Source organism: Crocodylus porosus, unplaced genomic scaffold, assembly GCF_001723895.1.
Source record: "Crocodylus porosus isolate Cpor-Errol unplaced genomic scaffold, CroPor_comp1, whole genome shotgun sequence".
Taxonomy (NCBI): Eukaryota; Metazoa; Chordata; order Crocodylia; family Crocodylidae; genus Crocodylus; species Crocodylus porosus.
In genome coordinates, this window is record NW_017728950.1 from 56,126,503 (window position 1) to 56,152,902 (window position 26,400).

General features: G+C 40.3%; 1 protein-coding gene across 13 annotated transcripts in view; it reads left to right on the forward strand.

The window, feature by feature from the left end:
* PTPRD (protein tyrosine phosphatase, receptor type D) overlaps nt 1–26,400 on the forward strand; it is a 692,784-nt gene that overhangs the window by 356,368 nt on the left and 310,016 nt on the right. For all 13 annotated transcript variants that reach the window (XM_019554833.1, XM_019554842.1, XM_019554841.1 and 10 more), the window contains exons 3-4: nt 3,236–3,381; nt 7,982–8,123. In XM_019554833.1, coding sequence (XP_019410378.1) covers nt 3,236–3,381; nt 7,982–8,123 — 288 coding nt within the window. The remainder of the gene's footprint in view (nt 1–3,235; nt 3,382–7,981; nt 8,124–26,400) is intronic.

Sequence of the window (26,400 nt, forward strand, 5' to 3'; positions counted from 1 at the left end):
GATGAAAAGAGCCTGGGAATATTTCAACTTTATCCTGATGACACAAAATCACAGCTTGTGTCATGGAATATATCAGCATATCAGGCACAATCATGTCTTTTTACATATCAGAGTACAGAAGTTAATATATATATGTAGAAAAGCTAGTGGGGTCAGTTAAACCCAGATACACTTCATCAGACAATATTATCATCTCGCCTAAAGTCCAGCTTGAGTCTCAAGCACAGGATTGTCCAATTTCTTCTCTGTCACTTCATTTTCATAATTCAGTGTTCAGATATTCTTTTTACAATGGTTGTTTGGTTCCTACATAAGCAATAGTAAATAGCTTTCATGTGATTAAATCTAGACCTACTGTTGTACTTGTTTTTCAGGCATGCAGACCTTCGGTAGACAGACCAACGAGCTGGTCAAGGTTCCCAGAGTATTCTGAAAAAAGCTGCTTGCTTATACAGGCTGATAACTTCATCTAAGTTGTGCTGCTGCTCTTGATCACTACAGTTAACACTAACTGTAAAATGATTTAAATCTATGCAGAGGCCACTGCTGTGACCAAATCTTTAGCCTTCTGTTTGTTGAGAAATACAGCAAAATACTGACAGGATCATATGATAACTGTGGAATACTGTGTGAGCAAATCAACTTGTATAACTGAGATTGTGTCAATGACTATCAACTCTATTAAAATGTGTGAGGAATTTTATATCAGTGTTTTGCTAAATCACATTTCACTGTTGACTTGTAATACACTAATACTTGGTTAAGAAACTGACATGATATGTATTGCTATACCCGAGACAGTCCTAGTTCTCTTATATGAAATACGGCAATTAGGACAGTATGGCAAGTTCAGCATTGCCTTCAGACAGGACAGTTCAGCAGAGCAGGAGGTTAGAAGATGCATGTGAAAACCAAGAAATTGAACAAGGAGGAGACTATCACAAAAAAGTAAGATGAAATAAAAAGAGCAGAAAATGAAAAGAAAAGGAAAACATAAGAGAAAAGAGACAGAAGGGAGAGAGGTGAGAAAGGCTGACTTAGGCCAGGTACATTCATTACACTTTTTCCAGTTTAGGACATCAGAAACTGGTCTATATCTGTAACAGAACAGAAGTTTAAAGCATAGACACTGGTTTAAAAATGGTGGATTCTGGTCTATGATACACCTGGATTGATGTATCAAAATTGGACTGTTTTAACCTAAATCAGTTATCAAACTTCAGTACCAGATCCACTCCCAACTCAGGCTGCTGTCTGCCAGCATCCCAGGGGCCTTTGGGTCCCACCCCCTTGCTAGCCTCCCCTTATAGGGAGATGACCTAGCACTTGCCCGGTGCTTGGCTGTTTCTGGGCTGTCACAGTTCCAAGCCAGGACAGATACAGGCAGGTGGAGTGCGGCGGGCAGGCTTTGCCAGGCAGCAGGGACATGAGCGCTCTGTACATCAGCAGCAGTTGGTAAGATGCTCTGGGCAGCTCAGAAGCTTGTGCCGGGCAGTGGGGCCCGATTGTTCCTTCCATAGAGTGCTTGTGTCTCCAGTGCCCCGTGCAAGCCTCCTGGGTTACTTGGCATACCTTGCCAGAGCTTGGCACCAGTGGCAACCAGCAAGATGCACCGGGCAGCGCAGGAAGCTTGCTCTGGGCCAACTGCTCCATAGAAGGAAAGCAGGACTCTTGAAGCCCAATTCTTCCTTCTGCAGAGCCGGGCCGTCTCTGATTGGCTGTCAGGTACATGTCTACACCCCTCAGCTGTCATTGTGGACCCTTCCGTGCACCCAGTCTTAGGCTTCCAGGAGAGCCCCAAAGGACATCACCATAGCAAGCCTGACCGAGAGCAGCAGGGAGGGGAGGAGGCATATTATGGTGACCCCATCTGGAGGTCTCTTGGAAACCTAGAACTGGGTGTGGAGGAGGGTCTTTGGTGACAGCAGGGGTTTGGCAGCACATGCCTGACAGCCAATCAGGGATGTCCCCCGCTTGGCTGCCTTTGGCAATCTTCGGCACACTGGAAGTCATGGGGGAGTGCCCCCTGCCCTCTGGCCTTGGCCATTGTGCCCCACCCACCACTGAAGGGCAAAAATATACTCCATTCGCTCCAGTTCCAGTTTACACAGCTTGGAGGACCTCACGTAGATTACATCAATTCTGCCTCGGGCTTTTTGAATGTTTGTACTTAACATTAGACTCATGATGTTGGCTAATTTTATGCATTCTAAAGTTATACTCTTACCCTTTTTTTGTTCATGTTTTTTTTGCCATATGATAACTTTATCTGCCACTTCAAATACAGGAAAACAAACATAGTAGAGCTCTGGTAATCTGTGGTTTTCTGAGTGTTGACTTCACAGTCTTCACATTATCTCCCCCAAATATAATGGATTTCTAAAGAGTATCCAGTTGTGCCGGAGAATGTAGCAACTGCACTCATGGACTTTGCAGCATATGCATCTCTATCTAATGGTCAGATTATTGTTATACATCAGGGGCCTCAGTATAACTGAGATTTTGGTCAATTAGTAGTCTTATAGTCAAAGTTTAATTACATTTACACAAAGGAATCCTTGGATAGAAGGACAACGAAGCATCAGTCAAATTTCACACCCCCTTCTCCCCATTTTCCCTTCTGTTTTTTTCCCCTATGTTCTCTTGTATCTTTTCATCTTTCCTGTCTGGCACTTTCTCTTCCTTCCTATCTTCCTTGTTCCTGTTACCAATTGTGGGATAATTTTGAGTGACCAGGAATTATATATGTGGACACATGTTGGTATCTCTAGTCTGGATTCCTAATCCAGAAGAACAACCATCTTCTCAACCTTTCCAAATACTCTGCTAAATGTCACTGATTTTACTGGCTAAGAGGTGGAAACCCTGCTTTCATGACATTCCCTGATAGTAACATCAAACCATGAACCATGATCTTATTCTTTTTGATTGATGAGCTCAATTTTCAAAGACAAATTGGATTTTTTATTTATAATGGTGATAAAAATTAATGTGTGATCTTGCTATTCTGATGTTATTAGATTTCTGTTTTAATATCAATTTCACTTGTAAAATCTCTAAGTACTATCCTGACCTTTTAGTCTTTTTTTTTTTTTTTTTTAAAGCTTTCTCTTATAGGTGCATACCATTCCCAGGGAAACAAAACATTTCTTTCTTTGCTTCATTTTGACAGCTTGACATGGGTTTTTTATGTCTCTTGCTTAGATTTATTTTGTTACTTATTTTCTTGTTGTAGCACCGCCAAAGTTTACAAGAACTCCCGTTGATCAGACAGGGGTCTCCGGAGGAGTCGCGTCATTCATCTGCCAAGCTACAGGAGACCCAAGACCTAAAATTGTCTGGAACAAAAAGGGAAAGAAAGTCAGCAACCAGAGATTTGAGGTATTAGGTCCATTGTTCTGTTCCTCTGAAAAACATTCATTCTAACACCACTTTTAATCCTGATGAGTGCTTTACTATCAGCGACTAACCAAACAGTCATGGCCACAGGGGATAAATAAGTGCAAATAATCTTGTAAATCACCTGCTTTACAGCCTGGTTGATCACAGGCTCTTTGAAGGGAGCACTGTTGTTGCTCTCTTTTTAAGCATTTCCATTCACTTTTTTAAAGTTTAGGGTTAGGGTTTTTTTTAGATGTGGTTGCTTTGTCTTAGGCCAGGTGCAGACATTCAAAAAGCTCAAGCAGAAGCAATCTAAGTTGCATGCTTTACACTAAGCAGCCTAGGTTAGTTTGGGAGCAAACAGAACACACTTTGCCATTTGGTGGTGGTGGTGGGGCACACAGGCTGCCTGCACTGGCTGAGTCCAGCGGGTTGGGGGTGGTTTTACATGCCTCCCAGCATGCCTCGCTAACTCCCAGACTGCCGGAGACTCCTGAGGGCAGCCAAATGGGCAGGCCACTGCTGATTGGCTGCCAGGCATGGGGGAGCTCCCCCCAACCACTGTTCTGCCAGCTGCAGCAGGTGGGGGTGAGGAGGGGGTGTGCTGGCATCTGTGTCCTTGGTCTGTCCCTGCACAACAGAACAACAGGAGGAGGGGGGCATAGTGGCCAGCACTCCCCTCCCCCTGATTGACTGCACCTGATAGCTGGCGGGAGGCAGGAAGTGGGTCTGGGGACAGAGGCTTTTCTGGCTCATCTCTGTGATGGCCTGGGGGTGGGGCTGCCTAGGTGCTTGGCCAGACAGCCGAGTGTGAGCTGAATTTCAGCATGTTTCCCGGCAAGGTGGGGATTAACAGGGGGCCTCAAAGGCTTCTGGGATGCTGGAGGACAGTAACCTAACCTAATGCAAGTCAATAATGGAGCTGGTACAGAAGTTCAATAGACTGGTCTCACCTAAATTGCTTAAGTCTGATATCACATCCATCCAGGTCTATCTTAGACTAGGGACCAACATTTTTAAACCAGTCTATGTGTGCTGAACTTCTGTTGGGTTATGGGTGTATACTTCTGATCACTTATATTGGTATAAATGTAATGTCTGTACCTGGCCTTACTGCCCATGATGAAAAATTAAATGAAAAGAGTCTATTAAAGAAATATAAGGAGGTTTTGAAGATAAAAACTAGAGTTGGTATTCCTCCTTTAAAGAGAGGAAAGAGTTATCAGATCAAAAATGGATTGACTGTGGATTGCAGAAATGTTCAGATGCTTGTAAAGAGGAGATGAAATCAAAACCTGCGACCAATTGTGTATAATTTCAGCTGCATCTTTTTTAATGGTTTATTGCTAAAATAAATATTTTGCATAAAGCAAATAATTTCAAGGCAAATTGTTATTACTAGTTCACATCATATAGCTGTGACACAGATGACATGAATGAAGGATCTGGACTTGCTTACCGAAAAGGTAGTAGGAGAATTGATTCTATGCCACTGGCAATACAGCAACAAACCAAATTGTATTAAGATGCAGTTTTCAAAATGGGCATACAGGATGTTAGGCTCTTATGATGTTCTGAGTGGGTAACTTACATTTCAGTTTTTAAATTAATCTTTCTGTGTTAGTGAGGACTACAGTTTTCTCGCTATGATTAATTGTTTGCTTTTCTTAAAAGAATGTTTGAAAGCAATGAAATAAGCTTATGTTTTAGAATTACACAGGCTTTATCAGTCTGCCCACTAGTTATCCATTTTTGCAAGGATATGTAATTCAGTAGGGAAAATAAGAAAAAAATGCCTAAACATTTGTATACTCATGCTTTCTCTTCCCTCAATAAGTAGAGCTGCTTTCACTTTTAAGTTCATATACACAATTCTCATTTATGTAGATGAAGGTAAACAGGATGGGGGAAATTGGCATTTAGTAATCTATCCCATAATTTCACAACTCTACATTGAAGTAAAAAGTCAAAGCAAAGCATAAATATTTTTGTTGGTTTAATTTAATATAAATGTTGTTACTAATTTTAGAATATGTTTAATTTGTTTCATATACTGTTTTGCATTTACCTCTGCATTCGTTTTATGAAAGAATGTGTAAAAAGATAAACATGTTTTATCTCCATAAAAAAATATTTGAAAGGAATTGTAAATATTTGATACACAAAGGTTATTAAAACGTCTTTTAGTGGCTTGTAGAACAAGAAGGTATAGTCAAAAAAGATAGGACATGTTTAAAAGAATTATGAAACATTTAACAGGTACTGTAGATGTTCGTTAGAAAGCAGTGAAAAGCATTCCCTTATTTAAAGCACAAAGCACATGGACATTTTAAGCAACTTTCTTCACTTTGCTCAAAAATAAGAGATTAATTTGTGCTATGGAATCTCCAAATGGAAATTAGAGCAGTAGTAGAAAAAGAACTGAGAGAAGGCACATAGTAACTTTCTTCCACAGAGGAGACTGCAGGAATATAAGACAACTATTATTGTTTGTCTAACACTTGCACATTATACAGTCATGGTAAAGCAGGCATGCAAGTAACCAAAATGATTTGAAAAATAAGTTGAAATGACATAAAATATGTAAGCAACTGCCCTTAGAGTTCCTCTTTACAGTTTGGATGACCCCTTGTTTGCAGTCTGATTGTCAGATATACTCATTTTCCCCTTAGACTACATTTATTCATATTGTTCACAAGGTAACATTTGTAGCCCATAAATAATGCCCACAGTGCTATATATATAAAATAGAAAGTAAGATGTACCTCAGTAGAGCACCAGTTTAAAAGGAGGCCATTTAGGCCCTTTCTACAAAGATTTGCCTGCTCTTTTACTCAAAATTTGACCAGTCTGCTTCTCTAAACAGCCTCTTTCCCTTCACAGAGGTCCATTTATCAGTTGCACCAACCATACATCTGTTTTGGTTCCTATCAACAAAAAGATTTTCCTTAAAAAAGAGGGGAAAAATAAATCTAGTATATCAATGCTGTAACTGCACTCTCCCTTAGAAAGAAAATGTTATTTTCTTGTTGCTAAGGCTCTTAGTCTCAGAAAGCAGGGGTGTGGATGGGGAGGTAAGCTTTGTGTAGTCTTAGGCCAGAATTCTCAAGGCTGTTCATCATTGTAAAAGTCTGTGGGACCTCATCTGGTTCAAAAGCATCTCATTCAGTGCTCTACATAAGATCTATCATGAGAGAAGTGAGCAAAGTACAATGTGTCCTACCCATACAAACCAAGCTGTTTATTATCTTTTACCAGAAAAGACAATCCTTTCCTTTTCATCGGTACCTTGCTATTGATTTCTTATCCTTTTATTTTACGTGAAAAGATGCATCCTGGCTTTTTCTACGTGTGGTTTGAAACCAAACCACCAGATTTCCAGAACACAACATGTATGTGCAAATACAGCTTTGCATATCTGTTTTTAAGTCTGATGTTTGAACATAAATATTCAAATCTTTATGTGTAAAAATCAATTTTGTTAGACAAACCAAGGGCCTATGGGTTCATGCTTATAATATTTCTCAAAAACTGTGTGTATGAGTTGTCTGTGGCTTAAATGTTACAATGTCAGTCAGTGAAAGGCTGGCCTGGTATTAAATGGTTCTTTGTCGCTGGTCTTGAACAATGCAGTGGTGTTCCTAATAGTCATTCATGCTTACCTGCAATAGCAGCAGCCTATAATTGAAGCAAAACATATATAATTTCTGCCCCCAAATGACATTGTTAGGTGCAAATTTTACCCCTGCCTAAGAACCAATGACAGCCTCAAATGGCTGGATGATCAATTAAAGTGAATTACCCTTTTTGTGTCATTAGCTACAGAGGGTGCATCTGTTGTCTGTGGTAGACAGTTTGGTACAGAGTCCACCAGTATCCTAGCTAGTCGCTTCTGTCAACTATCTGAGAAAAAGGAGGGAGGAAACATCAGCTTTCTCTTTCAGACTAAAGATGTTTTGTAGTGGGAAAAAGGAAGTTTCATATGCAAATAATACGATTAAAACACTAAGCACTGTAGTAATTTCAATTATTCTATAAGCTGGACAGTGTCTATTTAATTATATTATCACCTCATAATTCTTACACATCATGGGCCAAATCCACAACTGGCGTAGGCGGATGCATCTCCCATGAAGGTGTTGCACGTGGCCACAATGTAAATTAGTGCAGTAAAAATGTAACTTCTGTGCTAGAGGTCAGAAGTGGGAATGCAACAGGAGAAGGAACCAACGGTAAAATGTGAATGCAGGACATAAGGTAAAGTGGGAAGGGTATAAAATATGCCAGTGCTTTCTTGCACCTTCCTGTTAGGTTGTTTTTCTGAATCCTGTTGCTAGCTTAACCTCTAAATTATACTAATGTGCATACAGTGGATGCCAGTGCATGTTATATTACATGCCCCCTTAACCTAACCTATACCTTCTTTTATGACCAAGATACATAACCATTTGGCTCTTGAGTTTGCCACCAATGTGCATATCTGGAAAATGGAACCGACTTTGATATTATGGGTCCTGACAGTTCCATCTGCCTACGCAGGATTAACTGAGAGGTAGGCATTTGTAACAACACCTGTGACAGCTGTTGTTTCCTTCAATAGGTAATAGAATTTGATGATGGATCCGGATCAGTTCTCAGAATACAGCCTCTTCGGACTCCACGAGATGAAGCTATTTATGAATGCGTTGCTTCCAATAGCGTTGGAGAAATAAGTGTGTCCACTAGACTCACTGTTTTACGTGGTAAGTCTCTGTCAAGAGATGACTCTCTCTCTCTTTGTGTCAAAACTCATTCCAGTGAAGTATTTTTTTTCTATAGCCAGGCAAGGAAGAATGTCTTGAAGTTCTTTTGTGGATCGTGTTCTCTTAAGGCTGAAATGTAAGACTTTCCTTGTCTGAAATTTGGATTTTAATTTCCGTTAGATTTTTGAGCCTCTAATGGATCATGTCTCTAAACAAGGATGGGGAGGAACTGGACTACAAAAGGAAGCAATAGAAGAAGTCAAAATGGGAGGGCTTTACCTCTGGCAAGCAAGCTGTATCACTTCCTGAATGACAAACATAAAATATTTCATGAATGCAGCTGATTTGCATGTTAGTGCTGCTTTGGGCAGCTTTTATTTGCACGACCAGCTTCTATACAAAAAGTTACCCAGGCTAGCACTGACCTTGGCAGAACTACAGAGCCAGTATTAACATAAGAATGGGCTACATTTACACTTTCTTCAAGGTATTGGGCACAGACAGGCTTTTCTTCAACCTCAGACAAGTCTGTCCTCTTGTTCTACATTTTTTTCTTAAACTAGCATAGTTGCTGAGGCTCATAGAAGAAAAAACCTACTTTTATATCATGTCCAAGTTATTCTACAATCCTTATGGAGACAGAGTGCAAGATTTTCATGCCAGTCCCTCCCATAGTGTAGTACTCACTCTTTGTTTTGGAATGAGCACCTTTCAACAGTTGCCCCTAATAAATGATAGTTACCACATAAACTTATTGCAGGAAGGTTTATTGTGTGTGTGTTGATGGTGAAAGCATCATGTAATACAGAGCATTTGAAAGATGATCCAGCCTGAAAGGATGAAAAAAACCCAAACCTTTAAAAATGTTATCTCTAGTACTAGCATTATTGCTTCTGGCACAATTGAAAAAAGATTCCAAGCTACAGTCAACTCAAATGGGAAGGCTTATCATTTGCTTTATGTTTTAATAGCTGATGCATTCATTTTAATTCCCCTTTTTAAGCCCCTCCAAAGTAGTCCCTTCCATTGTTATAAATGGTGCATCACATTTTATTTAGATTTCTTTTATAAGTTCATTTATTATCTTCATATTAAAACTGAACTTCAAAACACAAAGTAGTATTATATTTAAAAAATCAGTTTCTTAAAAAAGAATCAAAAGCCAGTGGGAAAATTCAGAAGGAAAATGTGTTCTTTGCACACAAAGTTTTCTTGACGGATAGACTACATTAACTAGTGAAATATATTTACAGGACTTTTGGGTCTTTTCACTGAAATGTGTTTGCATGTGTTTTTAAAGATGTAGTTTTAAATCAGCTCTTTTTTCCCCCTTACATTGTGGTAGAGAGAAACTGAGTTTGTTTCTCTTCCCTTTAAAGTTAATGAAAACATAAATGGTGCAAGACTGGCTGCAGTGTCAAAACCACCTGGTTCTAAATTATGATTTGTTGGTTCCCTACCCCCATCTGCAATTTGATCTGTTTATAGTAAAAAAAGATGCAGGCTTTGCTGTGTGCTTCTTTCTAACTTAAATAGTTCAGTGCTACTTCAAAAATAATTCATGCCGTAAACTCACCACTTACGAACAACCAAACATTACAAACAAACATATGCGTACACATGAGGGAGAAAAGAAATACCGATTGAAAAAATCTAATGGCAAGTAAAAGAGAGAGAGTGAGAGAGACTATAATTCATATTCAGAATGCTTACAGCTTTTGTTTCAGGGTACGAGCTGTTCTGAGCCCAGGACTGAATTAAGACACAATCCAAAGTTCTAAGCTACCGCTGGGAGAAGGCCTTTAAACACACTGATCCATGAGGTGGAAGAGACTTATAATGGCAGAAAGAATAAGGATGTTCCAGTGTTTCTAATTAGCATGAAATAGCTACAGCAGAGTTAAGACCCACAGGGCATGTCCAGATGAGCATGCATGTGCCTCTTACAACATCTCAAAACCCTTTGAGGTGATGCAAGAGGCACATGGAGGAACTTTTATGTTCCCTATGCTGCAAATTGCAGCATGGGGGCAAAATTAGACTCCTGGATATCCAGGGGTCCTGCTGGACCCAGATGAGGACTGCACAGCCAGCAGAGGAGCCTGCTCAGAGCTGGCACCTTGGACCCAGCTGGAGGTGGCTGATTTTCTGGCCAGTTGGTGCCAGGAGGACATGCTTTGACAGGTCAAAGCAGGCCACCATACTGGGAACATCTTCCAGGAGATACCTGCTCAGATGGCTGGGCGGGGGACACACAGCCAGGTCCCAGAAGCTTCTGAGAGTGAGTAGACCTGAGCTACTTGCTATGGCAGCTTTTTGTACCAATGGGGCCAGGCATCAGCTCCCCCTGGCTGCAGATCCAGGGGGAGCCAGAAATGGTTATTTTGCCCCAAGTGGCACAACTTGCACCACACCAAAGTGCATGTCCGGGCACGTGTGCTGAGGCAACAAGCCCTGGTTCAAATTTGCCCCATTTCTATTGGAGCTGCTGCAAGCGTACATGCTTGCACCCTGTGGGTGTATCCACATGTGCATCTACACCTGCAAATGCTTTGGGGTGGGTTTACTCTAGAGTAATTTTCTCTGGAGTAAACCCACCACAAGCAGGTGTCTACACATGTAAGGAAGTGGGAGCAGATTTGCTGCTTGTGGTGGCAGTCTGCTTCTGCCCCTGCTGGCCCTGCACTGCTCCCCTCCAGCAGCCAGGGGAACTCTAGGCTCCCCTTGGGTGCCAGCCCAGGGCCTGGCAGGGAGCCCAGGGCCAGGAGACAGCTGTCTCCTCGTGGAGACTGCTCCCTGCCCCTAGGAACTGCCTGCTGCCAGGGTGGGCTCCATCACCGGAGCCCAGGCAGGGACAATCTCCCACCCCTTGCTGCCCAGCTGACTGAGAGCACATTTGCTCCCTGTTGGCTGTATACATGGGTGCTACTGTGCAGTAAGTAATCATGAGTAAATTTGCTACTTGTATTTACAGAGAGCAAAGTTACTTATGATTAGAGCAAATTACTGTGCGGTAAGTGTCTGCACATGTAGACAGTGATGCTTACTGCACAGTAATTTGCTTTAATATCGAATAATGTGTCTTGTGTAGATGCACCCACAAACACTTTGATTTCCTGTAAGCGGATGTGTGGTGTACTGGGGACATAGAACAAACATAGTGCAACATTCAGGATATTAGCCTGGAACATAGGTAATTGGGAGGAGTAGGAGAGGGTGCCACTGGGCCCCAGGGCCTGATCCTGGCAGGTTTCATGATGCAGAAGTATAAATCATGCAGGTGTGGACTGGTGAGAAGATTCCTCTACAGCATAGACACTAGTGGTATTTCTGCAAAAGCAGTGTTTTTTAGGGCCAAGCCTACCTTTTGCTGTCTTAGCTGATGCCTTAGCTTAGTCTATACTCAGACTATAAGATTTTTAACAAATGCCTTTTCAGTTATCATCCTAATTGTGCTAATATGGTAACTGAGTCTGCAGCTTTATGACACTGTAAGGAAAATGGAGAAGCATGCTAAAGCAAAGTAGCACAGACCTGAAGTACATGCTTCTAGCTGTTGCTGTTTGTTCTCTTCTCTCTCACTGTGAAGCAAAGGTAAGGAATTGTAGCAACATGAGAAGCTGAGTGTAAATGCTGCTCATTTTCCTCATTCAGCAGTGAGCCTTGTGACTCACATTGCTAATCAAATTGAGAGAAGGAAATTCTTACCAATATTTTTGCACAGAGTGATGTTCAGGGAGGGGAGAACAAAGAGGAACAAAATCTGTATGTTGATGTGCCTTTGTCACATACCACTTACTATGGTGCGTTTTAAAACCTGATTGATCTGGTGTCAAGCAATCATTGCCATATATAATAAAAACTTAAATATTTATTTAACAATGTATCCCTGGCCATTGATACATTCAGACAAGTACAATTAAGGAGCATGATTTTTATTAGAATGTAAAAAGCGCAGAACATTTTTCTGTTAGTAAAAAAAAAAGGTGGGGTGGAATATGCATTCAGAGTGCGCTTGTGCTTTTTAATTTAGTGAGTAGTTCAAGGGCAATGAAAATTAGATTTTGTGATGGGCAAGATGTGCTGCCTCGTCTGTGCGATACATCCAGGAAGACCCTGTAGTACTCAAATCCCTGGAAGTCAGACAAATAGAGTGGTACTCTTATTGTGTTGAACATATGCAATGGGATGTTTACCTGCATAGAGCTAATTGAGCATAGAGGACTAGATTTACTTCTTATACTGGTTAGCCACTAGCAAGTTAAATGTCTAACTGCTTAAAAGAAGCTTACTATACGCCAGTATAGAAAGCCAACTGGGAAATAGCATATTGATTGGCCTTTACCAAATTACTGACCATTTTCTGTGTGGATAGTGTTTTTAGTCAGTTGTATCACGAACCGGTGAGAGGCATAGTTAAAAGTTGTGTGTATGGGGTAAGAGCACATGGGTTTGTGATGCCTGCACGTATCTGGAGGGCAGTTGTCTATTCCAAACACATAACCTGTTAAGAAAAGTTCAAAGAGTCATAGGAAACAAATTGTCAGTTTTTAGTGAGTATACAACAAACTGTGTAATACCTTGTGACCAGAATTGGAATGTTCATTATAGTCCCATTTTATTAATGCCTCTTTTTTGAAGATGAACACTGTTGTCCCTGCTGTGAAAATGGTACTTTGCAGATTATGTTATAAAGTGGTCTCTGCTGGGGTGCCATGCTAGGAACATTAAAGAACAAAGCACAGCTGCTTGACAGTTACACAAAAGGATTTTATGAAAGAGTGAAACAAAAGGAAAGGTGGCCAATGTACAGATGACTTACCAGCAATTATAGTAGTGAGTGCAGGATACTTGAAATGGCATTTAAAGTAGCAGAATGCTAGAAATAAACAGATAAAACATTATAAACTATTTTGAAGAAAATTATTGTTCATGCAGATACGTGTAGGGCAAATAGAACATTGTTCATCCACGTAATATAACTTGAAATGCTTAATGAATTATTGCCCTTTATACAAGAGAAAGAAAATGAAATGCATAGTCATGGCAAGAAACAAAAGCATAAAGTTGAAAAGGACACAGTCCTTTTCTTATGGCTAAGTTTTAAATCTCCGTGTATTCTCAGTCTTCTTGTGACAAAGGGACTTAAGGTATAACTACTGCTAATAGTTTAGGAGTTCTGTTTCTTGTGAAATTGTTAATACTTGGATCAGTAGTATATCAGAATACTGTGTAAGACTGCAAGCTAGATGATGTATTCAGGGTCAAGTATTACTTTCAGATGCATCCATGTAACCTTACTGATGTCCTAATTATGTATTAATATTTTATGGATAAAAACATTAAGGTCTAAATTCATATGTGTAATCGTTTATAGTATAAATAGAATGGGTCAATAAATAGAATGAGTAACATTCACAAATGGTGTAATTAATAGCTTTCTACCAATTATCTCTTCTTTTTTTGTTGTTGCAAGTAATGCTTTTTTTAGTATTTGTTCCAAATATTGCATGTCTATATCTTTATAAAGATATCTTTATACATCTTTATAAAGATTTTTTTTAAAAATGTTTGCACTCTGTCTCTTTGTCTCCCTCACCCCCATCTTATTTTTCCAACCACATTTCAGTTGCTTTCTTTTGTCATTGTAAAATTAACCAGTTGAGTTTTATTCTCTTATGTCTGTTCATGAAGTATATTTTCAACTTTGGAATGTTATCACTGGCAATAAAATATTGCTGTCTAATGTTTACAGAATAAATAAGTACAAAAGAGACAGAAATAAAACATAAATATTGGCTTGAAGCTTGTCAGACAGTTAACGTTCCACATTCATTTCTATTTTATAAAAATAAACTTTTGTAGTATGTGACTGTTTGTAAATAGCTGTCTGGCAGTTGTGAACTGAGTGTTCTAAGAGTAGGAGAAATGATACCATGCAAAGAAATGAGTCCTTTTTAGCATGAAGGACTTCTTACTAAAACATTTTAGCCAAGAATGTACACCTGTTAAATTTTTCAGACAAGAGCTCAATGACTAATTTCAGCATGAAAAGCTGATCCCGGGCTGGGTGGTCCCATAGGAGTATCTGATAATTGTTTATAGTTGTGTAGGCATTGTAGAAAATAAGTATCTATTCCTGCTCTTAACAGAAGATAAATTAAGCTATTCTGAGCAGGGGCGGGAAATGATCAATGTTAAATTTCTTTTTTTTTCCAGTGTATTTTAATTTATTGATGTTTGAGGGTCTCCTCATTTGTTCTAGTCCAGTGGTGCTCAAACTTATTGCCCATGGGCAAGATGGGCAGTACCGGTCATTCCATGGGCCAGATTCTGTCAGTGAGCCCAATCTGGCACATGGTGTGGGTGCAGCATGGCTTGATTCAGCTGCATGAAGGTGGGGCAGGAGGCAGCCAAGCCCTGGTCCAGCCACGTGAGGTGACAGGGTGTGGCCTGGCCCCAGTCTGGCTGCATGGTCAGGGTTTTGGCCTAGCACTGACCTGGCTGCCGGGGGTGTGGGAATTTGGCAGTGGGGGGGAGGTAGCAGTATTATTTGCCACTACTCTTCCGACACCAAATTTCTCAACATGTACCAGATATGACTCGTGGGCAGGGTTGACCACCCCTGTTCTAGACAGTGATCCCAAGGTGGTGCTGTGAATTGTGAAAAGCATTTCATCATATAAACTGGATTGAGTAACTGTGTGGAGGAAAAAACAGGGGTAGAGTTAGGGGAGGAAATCACCAATAAAACCTCCTTCCTGAAAGTACGGCTGGGTCTAAGTCACCAGTTAGAATCTGTTTTACTTTAAGACTGAACCATTAGGTCTCCAAACAACCATGAAATACTGTGTGCAATAGTGGGAGAAGGGGAAAGGAATTTTGATCCAACCTTTGGAGGACCGTATCAGTAAAAAATCCCTCTGTTTTGACTTTCACTGATTGGCTCTCTTGATGCTCTCAGCAGAGTCAGAGAAATAAATGGGTGGACAACTGATTTCTATTCTGTACCTGTTCTGTAGATAAGTAGAGGTTTTCAGTCGTTTTTGCTGTTGTTTTGACATTTTACACAACAATTATTTTGCACAAAAATTGTGTGTGTGTAAATAAATAAAGGTAGCATTTGTTTAGTGACTACTTGAATATGAGGCACTCTGTTTAAGCAAAATTACAGTTGAAGGTTTCAGTTGTATAGTTACTTCATCTGTTAAGTGAATAAAGCATTCATTTATTTTTAATTTAGGAGTGTAATAATTAAAGATGGCTTAAGATGCAGAAAGCTCCCATGTTATGACAGAAGTCCCTAAAATGCAACCCCTTATTCCTGTGACTAATCCTCATGCAAACACGTAGACCCTTGTGTTGATTCAGAGTCCCATTAGTACAGTATCACAGTTTAAGATTATACAAGCTTCCATAATCCACTGTCATAAAACTGTTGTCTTCATTGAAGCCAAATGTTGTTACAATATGTGTATACTATCTTACTATATGAATGAGCTAGTCAAAATTTATGGTGGATAATACACCTATAACTTTCCTCTTTATTTCTGCAAAACTTTACTAGTTACCTATGACTTCAATTCGCTCTGCAACTTAAATATAAGCAATTGATCCATCTATTTATGTATATGTGCATATATATACAGTAAATTATCCCCATGCTATTTTAATATAAAAATATTTTTTCATGGTTGCCAAACATGAACAGTGTACAGTTTGAAGTGTTCTTCCAGCGATAATTTCCTTAAGAACTCTTTCGTAAAACTGTTCATAGAACGGTTTGTTTAAAAAAAATACCTTAATAATTATCCTTCTAAGGATAAGTTTTCAACTAGTTCATCATCTGACTTTTTATGTTTGTAGTTATTTGATTTAGGATTAAATGGAGCTTAGTGGCCTTAGTAACCTGATATAATCCAGTTTAATTATTACTGCAAGAAATGGACATATAAGATGTATAGCAAAGAATAATAAAGCCAAGTCAGTTTCTAGAAGAAGGTGTTCATACAGTAGATCAACCCACAGCTTTTCAGGCTAGTGGTTTCTGAGAACACTAATGTCTCATCAAATACACCATTAGGCTGACAGGAATGTTTGTTGAAATGTAGGACGTGTTTGACATTAAAGTACTGAAGTGACAGCAAAATTAAATTCATTTTTAAAGCTATATGCAGTCATCTTGAAAGTAAAAAGAACTCCCCCCTCCCCCCCAAACTCTGTGGATTACATCATGGAGGAAGTGGAAACACTTTTTCACATGCATCTGAAAAAATATTTTTTCAGAAATTAAATATTAACTCACATATTCACTTTATTTATTTAACAGGTATGGGTTTATAAAATATGCTACATTTTTGCAATTGTCCTGTTCTGTCGGGCTTCATTGTACAGCAGTTAAACAAGTACATAAAATACATACTAAACAAATACACAGGTACTAAAATAACTCGACTCTCAGTAAATTTCATTAAGCAAACTGATTTTTAATAGTAAAATATTAGGATTTTTGGGGATGGAGATATGGCATTTCTGAGCGTGAGTGATAGATATTAATGGATGCACCAAAAAGAAAAAGATGTACCTGTGCTTCTGTGTTAAGAGAATCAAACGAGTAGGATTAAAGCAGCCTACCAAAAAACGGTTTTTATGAATAATGCAGAGTTTATGCATGGCATTAGATCTTATTATGATATATATTATTTCAGGTATTGCTATGCCTGCTGTAAACTGACATCAAGCGCTGCAGCTGACTTACTGCTGTTCCATTAATCTTTGTTGCAAAGACGCATTAATAAAGTCACCACTCACTAGTTCAATAGCAAATGGAATTCCCTCATCTTCACTTACAAACAGATAAATCATCTTGTGCAAAATTTCACTGACTTAAATTATTCCATTAGAATGATTTACTATAAAACTACTACAAAGGGCCTGCTAGGAAATAAAATGTTGCTTGTAATAGTAGCATTTTGCTACATTTCTATTTCAAAAGCGTCTTGTGAAGCACAGCATTAGTGAATGCATGCAGCAACAACAAAACAGAATAATGATGGTAGATTTTCAAGTGGAAGCATTTCAATAAGCTTTTTAGACAAATTCAAACTAATGGCACTGATTAGAGCCAGGTGCTGTGTAAGCTCTGCCAATGCACCTGAATCCTGACTCACAATACTCCTGCTATTCTTGTCTTGGACCACGTTTAAAGAAGCATTACCAATTGTACTTAAATAAATTATTTTAAACAGTAATTAAAGAGAGATAGTAAAAGGTAGAATGCCAAGTGTTTAGGCCTCACAAATCTCTTTACCAACAATTAGTTTAACCTTCCACGTATTAAGATGAAGTATCCTTCATCCTTCCCTCTCTAGTCACAGTAATGGAAAAGGCCTTTTTGTGACAAGGAGAGGTCCTTTGAATTTTTCTTGGTCTGTTAAAGCCATGTTTTGTTTCCCATTTTTGCTCACATTTTCCATAAAAGACCATTCTCTGCTGTAGGGAGACTAGGTGAAACATTCTGTGAAGTTTGTGGTAGTATTCTTTGAATTGACTGGCAGGGATAAGGGATGCTTTCTTTTTCACAAGCTGAAATCTGTAGTGTGTCCAGCCAAGGACCATGCTCAGAAAACAAATTTGGCTTCTGTAGATTCCAGTGTTCATCACTGTCACACTGTCATGTTTTCATCAGGCTTACTGTAAAATTTATTTTAATAAAATATATCATCTCGTCTTAAATGGCATTATCTTCTCTACTCAATAGATAAACAAATATGTCTATGCAACCTCTGTCTTGGCATTCATGCACAGATTTATTTGGTTATGACTACAGCAATAAGGAGGAAGACTATCCGGGGAATCCTCTTCATTATACCTGCAACAAAATGACTTTCAGGGAAAGGAAATCAAGAAGCTGAAAAGTTGCCAGGATTTTTTTTTTCAAAGAGGGGCTGTCACTTGTAACTTGATTTATTGCAATAGGATGAGGGCAACTATGGAGAAACCATTTGGAAATTTAGAAAAAAACCTTTTTTTTGTTTGTTTTAGCATATTTGTTTCAAATCACACAAGGGTATTGCAGGGAGAAGACCTGATTAAAAACAAATTCAAATCAGGGCAAAGATTCCTATTGACTTTGTCAGACGTTAGGGCTAGGGACAGATATTACATATGAACTGGTTTAAGTGATCAGAAACTGGTTTAAATGTGTAACAGAACAGATGTTCAGTGCACATAAACCAGTTTCAAAATGGCTGAAACTGGCTTGAGATAAACCTGGTTGAATGTAGCATCAGCCTTAACTGATTTGTTCAAACCAGTTTATGTCTGTCCCAGACCCCTTCCTGGTTTAAGTTAACCGAGGATCTTTCAGCATCCCAGATACTGTGATGCTGGGCAGGCTTCTGCTCTCTGCTCCAGCCCAGCAGGGCTGGCCCCTCCCCTCTGCTCCCTGACTGCAGCTCCAGCAGAGACTGCAGGTACAGGGCATCTGCCTGGTTTCCTCCTTTTCCCCCGCCCTTCCCCTCACCACTCCCTGCTCAAGCAGCATTTCCCCCCACCCCTCTGCCTTACACAGATACCTTTCAACATTAGCTAGCATACCACATGCTGGCTACAGTCTGGTCCATGCTGTGGGAGATGGGACAAAGCCACACAGGGCAGTTTTGGCTTAGGGCTATTTGGAGCTCATCAACAGGTAGCTGGTAATGTCCCTCCTTGGAAAAAGATGTTTAAGAAGAGCTTGAACTAGTGAAAGATCCTTTGGTTTTGCTGATGGGCTAATAAATGCTCCCTGTGTAACTCTCTGCTGCTTAAGTAAATGCTGTGTAAATCCCTGCTGGCTCACTTGCTGACTGGTGAGGATGGGGGGGTGACCCCTCCCTAATCAGAGCATCCTGCTGGGGCCTGGCCATGCCCCCTTCAACTCAGCATTGTGAAAAGGAAGGGATGGCTGCTCTAGTGCTCTCCCCTCCCCACCCCCCGGCTTCTAGCCTGAGCTACTGCAGGCATATGCCTGCATTTTTTCAGTCCAGAGGGGATGTCTGTTAGGAGTGTGCAAAACAAGTTGTATTCAATTTGGATTCAGCCCGAATCGGGGACAGTGATTCAGTTCGTTGATTCAGATCAATCTCCTGATTCCATTCGGCCAAATCTAAATCTGAAGATTTGGTGCTGATTTGGACATACACACAGCTTTAAATGTTTTCTCTACATATCTTGAGGTGCCAGGCATGTTTTGTGAATGCTGTGATGGTGGGGCGGATGGAGCATCCCACAAGAGTGTGGGTGGGCCCTCCGCATGCTTGGCGGTGAACCCTGAAGTGGACCAGAAGTACTTCCGGTTCACTTCTGGGTCTGCCAATGAGAACTTGTGGGGGGGGGGGGTCCCACTCTGTGCCCCCCCTGGCTCCGCCAGACCCAGGAGGCACCTGTTGCCAAACTGGGGGAAGGCTGGGTCCCCTGCTGAACCCAGAAGTGAACCAGAAGTGCTTCTGGTCCACTTTCAGGTCTGCTGTTGACCACGCTGGGGACTTCCCTATGCTCCTCTGGGATGCTCCATCCACCCCAGCATCTCAGCATTCACAAGTCCCCTGGTACCTTGAGGTATGTAGAAAAAACATTTAAAGCTGTGTCTATGTTCGAATCTTTCTGAATCTCTCTGAATCAATCTAGAGGGTTCCAGTTTGATTCAGAGAGATTAAAGGCTCTCCTTATTCAATTCGGAGATTTGGCCACCTAATCTGGCCAAATCTCTGCCAAATCGAATCAGCCACCTAAGTTTTGCACAGCAACCTAAGTTCTATACAGTTACAAGCTGATTCAGCCTAGGTAGGTTAGACTAACTTGCAAAGATTGAATAAATTCAGGGTCAGGCTTTTTGAATGTCTGTCCCTAGCCCAGGTGAGACCTGACAGAGAACTCAATAGGTGTGAATACCACAACCACAGATAAGGAACAAAACAAACAAAACCCTAGAGCGGTGGTTCCCAATCTGTGGTATGCAGACAACCTGCAAGTGGTATGTGTTAGCAGATTTATTATAATTGCTTTATATGACAAAAATTTGCTGGTGGTACTTAAGGTTTCATAGTTTCATAGTAGGTAGGGTTGGAAGGTACCTGAGCAGATCATCAAGTCCAACCCCCTGCCATGGGGTCAAAGAATGCTGGGGTCAAACAACCCTGGCTAGGTGATTATCTAGCCTCCTTTTGAAGACACCGAGGGTAGAAGGGAGCACCACTTCCCTTGAAAGTTGGTTCTACATCCTAGCCATCCTGACAGTGAAGTAGTGCCTTCTGATACCTAGCCTGAATCTACTCTTGGTCAACCTATGGCTGTTATTCCTCATTACTTCTGGTAGTCCTCAGGGGAACAGGGACTCTCCCATAGCCTGCTGGTCCACCTTGGCCAGTTTGTAGATAGCCACCAGATCCCCCCTCAGCCTTCTTTTGTGGAAGCTGAACAGGTTCAGGTCCCATAGCCTCTGCTCATAGGGCTGGCCTTGCTGTCCCCCAGTTATGCAAGTGGCCCTCCTCTGGACCCTCTCCATGTTGTCCACATCCCTTCTGAAGTGCGGCGCCCAGAACTGGACGCAGTACTCCAACTGTGGCCTGACCAGTGTCACATAGAGGGGAAGGATCACCTCCTTGGACCTGCTCATGATGCATCTCTGGATACGTGACAAGGTGCGGTTAGCCTTCCTGACCACGTCCCCACATTGGCAGCCCATGTTCATTTTGGAATCAATAATGACACCAAGATCCTTTTCTGCCTCTGTGCCGACTAGAAGGGAGTTCCCCAGCCTGTAGGTATGCTGCTGGTTCCTTCTTCCCAGGTGCAGTACCTTGCACTTGTCATTATTGAATCCCATCGTGTTCTCATCCACCCACCCACCCCTGTAACCTGTCTAGATCTAGTTGCCCCCTCCTCCAGCATGCCCACTTCTCCCCACATTTTAGTGTCATCTGTGAATTTGAACAAGATGGTTTTCATCCCCTCATCCAAATCGCTGATGAAGATGTTGAACGTGGCAGGCCTGAGGACCGAGCCCTGGGGGACCCCACTGCCCGCACCCCTCCAGGTCGAAGAAGACCCTTCCGCCACCACTCTCTGGGTGCAGCCCTCCAGCCAATTTGTGACCTATCTGACTATGTAGGCATCAATGCCACAGTCACCTAATTTCTTAATGAGAATGGGGTGAGAGACCATGTCAAAGGCCTTCCTAAAGTCCAGAAAGACTACGTCCACCGCAACACCTGTGTCCAAGGATATTGTGGCCTGGTTGAACTGAAAAATTTGCTGGTGGTACTTAAGGTTGTGTCTTTTTAAATTGGTGATGTGCAATCTGTGAGAATTTGAGAACTGCCCTGGAGTCATTTAAAAAAAATCTGGGCACCTAAATTTAGATACCTCGATAAGAAGCCTGATTCTCTGCTGACCACGTTTCCTTCTCATTAATTTGAGGAGAGTACTTGGGTCATGTATTTAGATTCTGAAACATGGGTGAGTGCCTAATAAATAAATTGAGCGATACTTACTTATTCAGTAGCTAGTTCTTAATGGATCGCAAACGGTAAGTTACTAGGTAAATGTTTAGGTAGCTAAAAGGTAGCCAAACTTTCATGCAAATGTAGTAGGAGATGCTAGATTATGAGTCCCTCTGAAAGTCAGATCACTTGTTTCAACACATTAGTTAGATGTAAGAGCCAAGCTGTAAATACCTCTTCTTTAAAATCTTGTCTTTAGTGTGCCAATAGTGATAACGCTAACTTTATCTGGGTAACTGATAGAAGAACATTTGTCAAATAACTTTTTTTATGTTTGTCATAAGAATCTCCAGTGTTGCAGTTCTAGAAAAAGTAGGAGTATGTGTGTGTGATGCATGTACAATAGGGTGCTCTTTAGCAAGTGAGCCAAAGAAACAGGTGGTGTTTGGGTTATGTATTATTACTTTAATTGCCTCATTTACGGAAAATTGACTTTTATTGTATAAAAAGAGAATGAGGATTGGGGAAGGCAGAAATATGTAAAAGTTCTTTTGAGAATGGATTCTTAGCTTAAATCTGCAAATAAGGTAGGACTGGGAAACTGACTAGTGTATTTATAACAGATTTTTATCCAAATTACAGGGAGGAACAGCAATAAAGCTTGAGCCTGAGAATTAGTAAGGACAACCTGGCTTTCACTTCAGCTCTTAATATAGATTACTTTGAGGTCAGAGAGGTAGACTGTTCATCTAGTCTGTTTTATAAGAATAAGACAATGGTTTGTTTGTTATACATTAGTATATCATGGTTATAGTCAACTATGTTAACTGAAAGAAAGGTATAGACACGAGGTCCAAAGGCAAATTCTGTTCCAAATTCTGGAGTGCTTTCAATGAAACTGGGAAAGTATTACCAGTCAATAGCATTAAAAAAGTACTTGCAAAGAAATGAGCCACTAATAATAATATGGTTAACTTAAAAACCATGAAGTTGTTTTAAAAATAATCTATATGTTGAGTCTCTCTTTTTTTATGGAGCATTTGGAACTTTAGGGCTCATGTGTTCAATATTTTTCTCTTCAATGACAGGTTAAAAACTTTAATGAAAACTGAGATTCTATTGTAATCACCAAACTCCAGGAGTGGGAGTTTTAAGAAGACTATCAAATACCAAGAGATTGCAGTAAAACCTTGAGAATATGAAATATTTCTGTAGTCTGCTGGAACATGCTTTTTTTTTTTGTTTTGCAGTATTAATACAAGAATGTTTAAAAATTGAAAGCATAGTTATTTCTGAAACAATGGAATTCATTTTTAAGTTTGAAGAAGTTTATTGAAAGACTGTCATTTTATTTTAATTACTTTAAATTATATTGTTCTTACTACTCACTGCCTGCTTTAAACAATGAAATGATTGTCATTCATTAAATAATTAATGCAGTTGTTAGGATCCCCAATGATATTGCTAAAATCTTTGTACACAGCCTGCATTTTTAATACAAACTGGCATAAGTCATTCTGTATTTCTTGAGCTTTTAGATGTTTTCAGCTAGTGTGATCTTCATGCAAACTTTAAAAGTGCAAAGTGTTTTGTTCTGCTTTGCGCACATATTATTTAACCAGTTTCAAAGAACATGATACTTTAGGGATTTTTTAATCCCAGCCTAGTCCTAATGATTATTGGAGCACTGGTGGATGGGACAAGAAGTTAACAGCTATTTTGTGAAACAGTTTCCTTTCACTGTTTCCCTTGAGGACAAGTTGGTGGAAGCCTAGCAGATTACATTTTTGGAGTGATGGCTTTAGTTTCTTTAGTCAAATTAATCTAATAAAGCAGAAGTACGAGGCTCCTCACCTTGGTACTTGGCTGGATGATTCTTTATTATGTTGACAATTTAATTGCATGTAAAAAGAAATGGCAATTTGAAATCAAGCCATTAAATGGGACAACCCACCAGCGTTCCCTCTAAGCTGTTTGTCATGAATGCGCCTGCATTGCTGCGCACGCCACACAGCCTAGAGAGAACACTGCAACCTACAGATTTTAAACTTAGCATAAGACAGACAGACAAAAATAAATTAAGTCCAGGGGAAAGGCATTATTATTAAAACAGAAATAGATGCATCTTTAGCTCAGTCTCACTAGTTATTTCCTTTTGAGTATTTCATATAGTAAACTGGCCTTTACAGACATAGTGGCTGCTTGCAGATGTAAAAAAACACAAAACAAAACATGTGCCCCTGCACCAAGTTCAGTACATGCACAGAAGAAGCATTGCGTTAGTCTGACCCAGGTTGTCCAATGTCTATATGGATCGCATACTTCAGCAGGGCTTTTTGTCGCTTTTATCTAAGAGGCAATTGAATCATCTTTAGATAAAAGGGATAAAAGGCCCCACTGAAGTGTGTGATCTATACAGACACTGGGGAGCCAGGTCAAACTAATATGCTTCCTCTTCCAGTAAAGCGTTGTTTTGCAGGTTTTGGGAGAGGAGGGGCGGGGGTTACATCTGTCAGTAGCCAGCATTTTTTTCCCTTCTGATTAGTGGTGCACATGTTTCAGAACATATCTTAAGCACAGTGCACAAATTACTTTCACTCTATGTGATGCAACTGGTCCCAGCTGAAACCAGCATTGTTCAAAGGCCTTAAAGGGACAGAGGACAGTTCCCTGTCTCTGGCCTTTGGAGACCCAACTACCTAGGGCAGGGGCCAGCCCCAGGTGAAGGATAAAGGTAAAATTACAGCAACTTCTCCTTTAGTTGTACATTTCAGCACAGCTAACTTCTCTAGGCATGAGGCTACCAAAGGATTCTGCTCTTTCATGAAAAAGAAGCCTTGCTCCTCTAGGCTCACCACAATCAGAGTAGGAGTCCACTTTACAGTTCTGATTTCATTCCCTGTCTTCCTCGTTCTCTTCCAGTGGAGGTAAGAACAACAAGGCAATGCAGTCAGCAAATTTCAAATGATAACATTTACACTTCCTATTGTTGGCATGGCCGTGCCTATTATTATTATAATTACTGTTATGCTATCATGTTTCCAGCATACCCAACACTACAATGAGCATTGAGTATATTGAACTAAGTTACAGCTACAAAATATATCCAATAGACTTGCAAACCAGACAACCATTCCCCCATTCATGTTAAACTATTGTATAAAACAGAACCCCTGATAGAGCCTGCATTAGCCTACTTAGTCTCTCCAGGTTACTTAACCCATCTCATCCCCAGAACTGACAAAAAGCATTTGTTTGTCATCAACCTTGAAATCAAAGGGATGCCTCAAGAAAGACATTTCTTTCTAATTGATTCTCTTGACAAAAGAAACAATACTTACTAACGCAGAAAATATGCATATTTATAGAACAGCACAGACTGAATGAGTCTACTGGTCCCTTTTAATGAAATACTTTAGTTTTGTCACCTTGGAACTTCTCAGCAAAGCTGTAGATCTAAAGGCCTAGAAACGTACGTTCTCATTGTCCTCCATAAGACTTTCATTGACCATCTCGGGTTCAGCCAGCCATACCTGAAAGCTAAATTTTAGCCAACATCTCAAGACTGAGGCTATCACAATTCAGTCACTGTCTTGTAGAGACCATAAGCTCAGTATGACCGTGATCAGGGACTTTCAAGCTCCCAAGCTTTCTGGTTTGAACACAGACTCTCCTGGTCTTCATTAAATCCTAAAACCTGCCAAAGGAAAACAATATTCTACCTACAAGACTAAGAGTCAAGGACCTGATGAATCATTATTGTTCTACGCTGGACTCAGTCTTAAGTATTCTGACTTCCAAGTGAACCCTACCTCTCATTACGCACAAAAAGTTTCTTTGGATTTTGATCATCCAAAATCATGTAGTGAGAAAGAGGTAAGAATTCAATGATGAATCTTAATTAATTTCTCAGAGCTGGTGCTAAGGCTGTAATACAGATTAAGAGAACCTTTCTATTTGCCTTCATTGAAGATGGTTAACCCTAAGGATCCATCCAGGGTTCTAAACTACTTCATAATCCATTTTGCATTAGGACTCGGCTTCAGGCACTGTTAACATTTGCTGTCTTACTTCATGGAAAAGAACACACAGGTTTTTTGGAATCTTCTCAAATAACATGAAATCTGCTCTACCTAATGGCTGCCAACCAACAGCTTACCTGGATTCCTGGAATATAGCACCTTTGTTCATCAAGAAGTCTTGTATTCTCAAATGGAGTCATGAAACATGACCTGTAAAACATGATTTGCCATCTCTGACTTGTGAAAGAGTGGTGAATATCTGGTGCCATTCCTAACTGAAATAATCAGTGCATTATTCATGGTTAGAATCTCCCATTTCTTCCCCATACATGATACTGAAGAAATACATCCTGGTCACCTGAATTCTGGCAAAGTGCCACTATTTATCAAGCTTCCCATTCCTGAGCGAGCTGAAAGAGGAGCTAGCTAAAAAAGGGCAACTTAAAAGCTTATCTAACAGAGCCAACCTTCTAGACCTGGCCAGTCTGAAGAAGGCCAGAACATGGAGCTGAAGGCAGACATTCAGTCTCATCATTCTGAATGTTTCTGCAGCTTTTGATAGTGTTTACTATGATTTGAATGAAAGGAAGGAGGAGGCCCCAAATGATGTGCTAAAATGGTTAAGTGTTTTTGGAGGGATGTACCTAAGGAGCAGTAAGGGAAAACAGTACGTGCACCATTAAACACCCTCCTGTGGAATCCAAAGGGACAATTCTCTCTCCTCTCCTTTTCAGCATCAGCGGAATTGTCTTCATCACAAATAGCCAAAGC